This window comes from Lupinus angustifolius, chromosome LG15 (assembly GCF_001865875.1).
Source record: "Lupinus angustifolius cultivar Tanjil chromosome LG15, LupAngTanjil_v1.0, whole genome shotgun sequence".
NCBI classification, from domain to species: Eukaryota; Viridiplantae; Streptophyta; class Magnoliopsida; order Fabales; family Fabaceae; genus Lupinus; species Lupinus angustifolius.
In genome coordinates, this window is record NC_032023.1 from 20,097,091 (window position 1) to 20,106,433 (window position 9,343).

A 9,343-nucleotide genomic window follows, 5' to 3' on the forward strand; every position below is an offset into this window, starting at 1 on the left:
CAAACAGTGTCGGTAAATTATGTTAATTAAAAGCATGGGAAGCTTATATGCATTCACATTGGAAGATATATTGTTCTAATCATTCTGATACATAATTTGGTTGTGTCCCAAAGACACAAAAGATACTATGAGGCTATTATGTCTTATAATTTGTATTTCTTTACTGTTTATGTCATACTGTTTCCCCAAACAAATGATCATAGAGGAGTTACATGAGTAGGTGAGGTGAGAAAACTAATGTCCAAAAATAGTTAATCAGTTTATACCATAAAGCAGCAACATTTTTGGCAACAGCACAACCAAGGGAGAATCAAAGTAACAAACAGGGAAATTACAAGTAATTCACGTGTGGGCCGTAGATATATGTTTTCTTTATGGACCTTGGATACTACAACAAATTAAAAACATGCACCAACAGTTCAACTTGTACATGTTTGATTCTCCTTAAGTAAAGTTTCGAGTTTGAGTCTTGTTGATAAAAAAATATTCACTAAAAGAGTTAACCTCATATATCTATTGATGTTTTCAGTTTGGAATAATTACCTTCAATTTAAGGATACATGTGGAATACAAAAAAAATTAAAACCATGTGTACTTTCATTTTTATTTTTTGTTTGGAGGATATAATCCAATATAATAACAATAAAGAATTGCATGAAAATTAATATTTCCATTGTTAATGAAAAATAATATTTCAATTCTTAATTACTAAATCTTTGATTTTTCATAAAAAAATAGCTTTAAGTTAGTGAAATATTTATAATATACTTATTGTTAAGTTAAGAAAATGAAAAACTAGGGTCACAACTAACTTGTGTTGATTCATGTGGGATCATAAGTGAGAATTATGACAATTGATAGTCATCAAGGTATAGTAGGAATATATATATATCTCAATTATAATAATATTTGGAGTGAATAATATCAGGAGCATATATGATCTAGATATTTCTCAAATATCTATATGAGATGAAGTTTATGACTATAATATTCTCAAGAGTAAATGCCTAAATGATGACATTGTAATTGTTCTAGATTATTCAATTTAGTTGTTATGACAATTATATGGTACACATTTATCCCAATTAAACTTATTATACATTCTAACACAATAATTATTACTAATTATATTCTAAAAAACTATATGAATATTGGATCTAATTTTTTAATTTTAGATTAGACAAATGCAATTTGTTTTTTTATTAAAAAGCCAACACACACTTCAATCAAGTGTATGACCCCTTGATGATATTTAAATTTGTTTCTTATTGTTGTGGTGTTAGTATTTTTATACATAAAAAATTTCAATATATATTTATTACTATTCCAAATGAAAGGGTAAAATGATATGTTGTTTAATTTAGCAGAGAACACATTAGAAATAAAGTATAATATCTATTTTTTCACCTCTGAACATACTCACACTTTACTTTCTTGAATAATAACGGGCGTGTATTTGAATTATTTTCCGGATGTATTGCAATTAGTTGTAACTCCGTACTCCGTCTAATATGTTGTATATATACCGACATTTTACACTTCACTATATCATCCACCATTCATTTTAGATTGTTGACTTTTAAATAAATTATTACAAATGAAGAGTGGATGATGCATTGAATATGTATAAATCTTTACACTATCACTGCATACATTTTACATTATTTATCATTTCGGTTTTAATGTATACTATCTGATTTTGATATCTTCTTTCATTCATTCATTTCATTTCTCATTGTTTCTTCTTCTTATTCTTCTTCTCTGTTCTCTCACCTTTTCTCACTTGCTTTGTTTTCTCATCAGAAGAGGATTGGTAGGTAAAGAGAACAATCATTAATCCAATAAAAGAAAAAAACCATTCAACATTGCTGCTTCTGATTTTCTTCTCTATTTATTCTCTCCCTCACTCTTCTCGTTTTCCAATTAGATCCTTCTTTTCCTCTTTCATCCGTAACTTTCTTCCACTCTACCAACCTTTTTTTTTCATTCACTTATCTTCTGATACCACTGGGTCATTTCATTCCCCACGACTATTTTTTTCTACTTTCAGTTTCCCATATTTTGTTTATAAAAATTGTTTTTTTATGAATTCTTAGCAGGGTTGGTTATTGAGCTGTGCTGGTTTTTATTGCTTTTGAATTGCTTGGATTGAACCCAATTTGGTATTGTTGATGTTGGAGATGATTTTGTAAAAAAAGTGATTTTTTTTATTCTTTTCGGTTTCAGTTTTGATGACCCTTTTGTAAAAAGGAGCTGACTTTAATGTTGAGCCATGTTGCATTAGTAGGATTTGTACGCCAAGGTTCTTTAGTTGATGAAGGAGGTTTCAATGGCGGTGCTTGTCATTTTGATAGTTCACACATGTTCTATGTGCTAGCTACTAAGCTTAGTGTACAAGAAGCATGTTTAACTTGGTCTATAGTTCCAAATTGAATTTGATGTGTTAGATGATGTTTGTTTGATAATTTTGTTGCATAATTTGGAATCTGCCTTATGCACAGATTGCCTCTTAGGGGGAGGAATACTTAGGTACTTGTGTTAGTTGCACTGATCTCATCATTGTCGAGAGCATGAGAACAAAAAGATCAATATTCGATGTTACTTATTGTTTCGTTCTCGTGATAAAGAATTTTTTATGACTGATGTGTTTTCAATATCTACTGACCAACGAGCATTTTATTGTTTTGTTGAACAGGCTGCCAATTTGGTGTATGGCTTGCTGCTTTATTGAGGATTTTTCTTTCTAATACTTAACTTAACGCATTAGGGAAACTCAGATTCTGTCGATGCAAAGAGGTGCACTTGGTTCCATGCCTGAAACAATTGATTTTCATAGTAGTTCTACATCAAGTAATGCTACTATGGATCAGCAGATTTTCTGGAATAATGTGCAGAATACTGCTGAAAATCAAATGCCTGAATATATCCTTTCTCCCAGTGATATTAACTCAGTTTATGTCAATTCTATAAACCATGAATGGCAAAATTTAAGTGAATGGAACCTAGGTGAGCCTAGTTCCAGTAATACACCGAATGAGATTAACAGTAATGAACAGAAAAGAGAGCTTGGATGGTCTTCACCATTGAATGCTGGTGCATTATCTGATCCAAGGCTAGAAGAAAGGCACCTTGAACCAACCAATGCTCTTTCGCTGGATAATGTCAATACAGGTCCCATATATATGTGTAGCTCCAATTCTCATTTAATCTCCCGGAATCTCAACTCAAATTCAGATATAGCAGATAATGGCAGCGATAATAGTCAACATCTGGATCAGCCTAACTTGCCCAAGTCTAGTAGATCAGTGAATGAACATATTCCACCTAGTAATGGCTTTTTGGCAGAAGATACAGACGGCAGGCCAGGTTGTTCTCTAGACACTCGTCGTGTATCTTGTAAAAGAAAGGCTGTTGAAGGAAATGCTGGACAATCTTCAGACGTTGGAAATTCTAGCTACACTCAGCATGGGGATGGTAGTGCTTGGCACCCTTTTCCCACCCAGGATAACGCTCAGAACAGTTTAAGGATGGCTATTTCAGCAGAACAGCTAAACGCAAGACTTGGCTTAGGCATGGGGGATGGAGCCTCTGAAAGTGTTCCCGGTTCATATGTTGCAGGAAGCTCAGAGAGTTTGCACAGGAATTTTCGTTTGAGGATAAATCCTTCAAACCCACAAAATTCCGTTCCTCCTGCTGCATTTATAGCTGAGAATGTGATTAGGCATTCTGGTGCTTTATCCTCTTCGACATCACAAAGGTTTCATTCTGTTGATAGTTCTCTGTACTTGAGGACAGCACCGCCGATTGATAATGTGATTCCTCCAAGCCAGCCACCTGTAATCCAGGCTCCTGCGTTGCCAAGGAATAGGCAATCATATAGATGGAATGGTGGTTCTAGTTCAAGAAACATCCTTTCATCAAACTCAATTATATGTCCAGACTGGGATAATCTACCACAAGAGGGTGCAAGCTTTGGAAGTATGTCTAGAAATGCTGTAGAACACCCAGTGTTTACACCTGCAACTGATTTAAGAAATTTGGCTCAACACCCAGCAATTAGAGGTTCAAGTTCAAGTATTGCAAATTTAAGCATTCCCGGGAATGTTGCTTCTTCTTCGCCAACTGCATTGAATTCAGCTACCAATCCTTCATCTGCTTCAACCTGGGCTTCGCGTCCTAATCCTCCACAGCATCCCCGAAGGTCATCTGACTATGTCCGTCGGTCCTTGTTTCCTCCTGCTTCTGAGGCTACTGGAGGTCCAAGCAGTAACCCTTCTTCCTTGCGCCCTGGTCCTTTTACATCTGAGCCGAGGGTGCTATCATCTGGGGCAAACCCGAGATCAGCTTTGTGGTTAGAAAGGCGAGGAGGTGATAGTGAGTTTGGAATACCCCCTTCTTTACGAACTCTGGCTGTCGCAAGTGAAGGAAGTAGTAGAATTGTATCCGAGGTCCGTGTCTCGTCTCTTGCATTTCAATAATCATCTTAGTTTTTACTACTACAAAACTTTAATGGTTTAGCGAGTGTATTAAGTGTATGATGGCATATAGCCTCTATGTGATTAACTCCATTTTCTTTCAAATTCAAGCATTTGTTCCATAAATTATTTAAGTGGAAACTCACCTATTTAAAAATTGTACTTTCAATTCCAACACATTTGGTTCACACTTCACACTATGATCATTCCTGATTATTTTAATTCAACCCCTAGTTGTTATTTCTTATGAACCTTGCCTGAACTTTCTATTGTTTTTGTTCTAAAAATGTGAACAATTGTTTGAGCTTCGAGGCACATGGCTGGATATGGTAGAGTTTTGAATATATGTATATAACTGTTATTAATGGTTTCTGTCAAGCAAACTAGATCTGAGTAAATTTGGTTGGAATTTACTGCTATGGCTTGTTGCTCTTGCTGAATCATCACACTATATCTGATTGCATCACTTTGGCTTTAACAGTCTAGTGACTCTAGTCTCAATCCTCCAAGGGTGTTGAACCTCAATAACTAAGCGTCTAAGCCTATAATGCTATAAGTGAAGTCTAAATAATGAAGTCGGGTCTATAAATATTTAACATAAAGCCACTGTCCAAAACCTTCCTCACAGACCATGGAATACTAAAAGATACAAGTAGCATGAGCGAAGAGGATTAAAATATTTTGGTGGCTAATAAACCACTATTACAACTTATGTTATCATGTAATCTTTAAGCCAGTTCTTCTTGCTCCCTTCTCCAAACAATGCTTTAACTACCACTTATTGTAATACTCTTGAAAGTTACATTATTTTATTTGTTCTCATTTTTTATAGGCATTTTATTTGCTCTCATGAATTGTTCTCCTTCAAATGACCTTTTATTTTTGGTGCAGCTCCGCAATGCTTTGGGTCGTATACGTCGGGCTAGGAACCTCCAATTTGAGGTTAGTTATTCAAAATTTAATTACGATTAAAATCAGTATTGCCATGATGGCTTCAAAGCTGGATCAGTTCTGATTCAGTTCTAATGCAAAAGATATTATTATTACTTGTGGATGTCTAACAGTAAGGGTTGAGTGAATGATGTTGATCGTAATTCTGTTTCCCGAAGATATATCCTGTTTACTTTTCAAGTATACTCTACTATAGAGCAATACTTAGTAAGAATCTTATGCGTTATATTTTGAGAAAATTGTCCTGCATCATAGAGATTAGAGTTATATGGAACTTTAAGTGTGTAAATCTATATCCTAAATAGAAGTTGAATTTTATCTATATTTTGATAGTATCACTTAAATAATTCTAGGGGTTGGTGATGCCTGTACATATATCCTATCATACCTGTTTTCTAAATTTGTATATGGTAGAATCTAATCCTGTGATTTTAATTTTAGGGCATTCAACTAATGTTTGGGCTGTGTTGCGAGAGGCCCTTTCTAAGCCGTTTCTTGTACTTTATTTTTTCAACTCGTGGGGGAGTGGGCTAAACTCCATTTTATGTAGTATCTGTATGGAAGTCTATCGAAATTTTTAACTTGTGCTGAGGGGGATCCCTTGCATTCATCCCTGGATGAGAATAGCGTAGGGTGGACTTGAAAGTTATAGTTTTCAGTGGTTTTCCACTGGTTTTGGGAACTCCTTCTGCAATCAACTTCAGACCCCCTATCCTCATATTAAAAAAAATCAGAATTTGAAGTTAGCCAAATATATGAATCTTTGTATATGAATTTAGATTGGCTATTTGCTATTTTGACTTAATATGCTGGTGGATATGGTGTAAGATCCATGCTTTCATTTTGTCACAGGATGTTATGATCCTTGACCAATCAGTATTTTCTAGAAGGGCTGATATTCACGACAGACACCGGGATATGCGACTTGATGTAGATAACATGTCTTATGAGGTAAAATCTCATTTCTAAGTTAGGGTACATAGATTAGTATGAATATATCCATACTAGTTTGTTCATTTTATCCCTTGCATACTTTTCAAATTGATGCTTCCTTTTAATGTTTCTTATATATTGTAACATTTATGATTATATAGGAGTTATTAGCTTTGGAAGAGCGCATTGGAAATGTAAGTACTGGATTGAGTGAGGAAACCATATTGAAACTTTTGAAACAGAAAAAGTATGTAGCTGAAACAGGATCTCAGCTAGATGCAGAACCCTGTTGTGTTTGTCAGGTAAATCTCACTAGCTGAATTCTGACCCTTACATGCATGTGCATGTGCACAACATGGGTCTTATGTCTTGAATCATGTTGTATATGCAGGAAAATTATGGTGATGGAGATGATATTGGTACACTCAATTGTGGGCACGATTTCCATAGCAACTGTATTAAACAGTGGCTGATGCATAAGAATATGTGCCCTATTTGTAAGACAACAGGCTTAGCAACATGAGATTATATAAAGAAAAATGGCACAATTTATTTAAACCATAAAAATAGCATACCTTGTTTTTCTATCTGTAGTTTAGTAAATTGCTCCTTAAACTGTAGCTGATTCTGACTAAAACTCCCTCTGCCCTTCCCCTAATTTATAATTATCATTTTGTTTATTTATCTAAGCCAATGGTTACTTGGTTTATATGATTCAAGTAACAATTATAATAAATTATTATTCTAAAGTAACAATCATGGGTATTGAAAACTGGTTGTGCTTGTCACGTAGGGAAGTGCTGTGTAGTGGTATCAAAGTTGTGTTATGATTAAGACAACAAGATCAAAGTTTTCATTGTACTCATTTTCATCTTTGAATCTCAACTATCAAATTTTTTAATTAATAAATCAATGATAGCAAAAGAATATTTCTTTATAAAACTATCTGTCTAAAAACTAACTTTGAAACCAACTTTATTTGCAATATGAGAAATTTGTATTTGAAGTTGCTTATTTCAACTATGCTAGAAAACTTTACATCTTCATGGTGCTGAATATTCCATGCCAATTGTTACAATGAATTAGATTACGTGACATAATGTATGACTTAAGTGAGAATAATGTTAGCATTAGCAGAAATGTTAACAGAAAATATAGCAGCAATTTTAGGCTCAATAATTTATAGACAACAAGAAATGAAAAAAGAATTCCTCAGCAAACTGAAGCAGGTGCATCATGATGAGTATAAATGCATTCGATTCTCATTTCTTTGGCACCATTTGTGTATCATAAAGCCTCCCAAGTTTCTATTAACCTTGTGAACGTTTTCCTTCAGCCAAGAATACACGCATTGCTCGTCCTTCTAGTTCCTGAAGTTTATAAAGAATCAATAAAATCATAATTTCATGATTGCACAAGGAGCAGTGTAGCAACACATTCTTTTATACTCATTCCAAATTTAGTGAGTGTTAAGTAAATTCCAACCAATAATAAGGAATGGATTGAATAGAGTGTACAATAGATGCACAATCAGTATACCACATCATTCAAGGATGCAAGAGCAGATTCCATTTCGGCTTTTGTCGAAAAGCAAACAAAGCCATAACCTCGCGATCTTCCGGTTTCACCATCATATAAGACCCTAGCCCCAACCACATTTCCATATTCTCATTGTCATCTACATTCTCTTCAACATCAACCTCAGCAGCCACAACTAGTTCCTGTTCTGCAACAAGTGCAGAAATTCTAGGCAAGCACAAGAATTCTAGTTTTGGTTTGGTGTAACTATGTGGAGAATATTGGTGAATCTTTTTCCTAATCATGCCATAGAAAGTGATGACAAATAGGAAAGTGAATATGCTTCGTCCATCATTATAACAATCAATTCTGCAATCTATTATTTTTATTATAATTATTCTCACCTCCTTCTCCACTTCCACCATATCTCCCACTGCAAAAAAATCCACCTCATCAATCTTAGTCCTCTCATATTCATGCCCCCTTTACCTTTTTTCCTCCCAAAATCTTCTTTATCTCTCATTCTTATCTTTATCAAAAGTTCATCTTATTAGAGTCAATATACCTTTTTAGGAAGGAAAGTACATAAAAACAAATGAAAAAAAGTAAAAGCTTTACTCTTTAAATGTAATGTCATACACTTTCACCTTTAAATGTAGAAACTAGGAACTTATCTCTACGGTACTAGTACTAGAAATGATTTTTTTCTTTTCTATTTATTAGGATACATAACTAAATTAGTTTTTAAATTTTGGGACTTACTACGATTATTAAAGACCTGCTTAAAAGTTAGTTTGAAAGCTGAATTTTGAAGAGAAAAGATGAGAAATGAAAGGTTTAAGGGTCATAAAATATACTCGTGAGATAATTCTCAAATCTTTCATTTCCTTTTTTTCCCCCCTAATTTTAACTTTCAAACAAACTGTAACTCTTAAGAAATTACTTACCCAAGTGATTTCCACATTGAATTCAAACTTTGTCCTTATGATATATAGGGTGATGTCACCAGGCTTCTCTAGGGTATGCTTCCTTCCACTTTGTATCACTGCTTCCTTTTTAATTTTCATACGTACTGCTTTGTTAATTTACTTTGGACTCTCCAATATGTATCTTTTTTCTTTTGCAGTTAAAGTTATTATTCCTTCTTTAACCTGAACCATGTAGCTAGTTATGCCCACACCTTCAGCTTTTGATGGATATTGCGCTCTTATGCAAAGCTTCCACCCCACGTAAATGGAACATTTGTTTTTTTGCCACCTATATTTTAAAAGATTTAATATATATACACTGACGTGTTTTTGATACTGTCAGCGAATCTCCACCATTCATACGTTAATTACCATTGACTTTTAAACAAAATTTTTATAAATCAATGGTAGATAATGTGCTGAGAGAGTAAAAAACTTTACACTGTCAGTGCATAGATGTTAAATTTTTATGCATAAATGGTACCTCGAGTATTCGTA

General features: G+C 34.1%; 1 protein-coding gene and 1 long non-coding RNA gene across 3 annotated transcripts; one reads left to right on the top strand and one right to left on the bottom strand.

Annotated features, from left to right (window-relative positions):
• Positions 1,722 to 7,501, top strand: LOC109328473 (probable E3 ubiquitin-protein ligase RHG1A). Of its 2 annotated transcripts, none has more exons than XM_019561955.1 (8): positions 1,722 to 1,950; positions 2,696 to 4,448; positions 5,367 to 5,417; positions 6,279 to 6,377; positions 6,521 to 6,661; positions 6,751 to 6,886; positions 6,949 to 7,177; positions 7,367 to 7,501. In XM_019561955.1, exons 2-6 carry the CDS (start codon positions 2,787 to 2,789, stop codon positions 6,880 to 6,882), a joined length of 2,085 nt encoding a protein of 694 aa, XP_019417500.1. In that variant the 5' UTR covers positions 1,722 to 1,950; positions 2,696 to 2,786; the 3' UTR covers positions 6,883 to 6,886; positions 6,949 to 7,177; positions 7,367 to 7,501. The 2 variants fall into 2 exon arrangements, with proteins under 2 accessions (XP_019417500.1, XP_019417501.1); XM_019561956.1 differs by lacking the exon at positions 1,722 to 1,950 and adding an exon at positions 2,078 to 2,335.
• LOC109328475 lies at positions 7,394 to 8,121 on the bottom strand. The gene is made up of 2 exons (XR_002105439.1): positions 7,899 to 8,121; positions 7,394 to 7,729 (listed from the first exon to the last, which is right to left on the bottom strand). It is a non-coding gene; the product is annotated as an uncharacterized LOC109328475 (long non-coding RNA).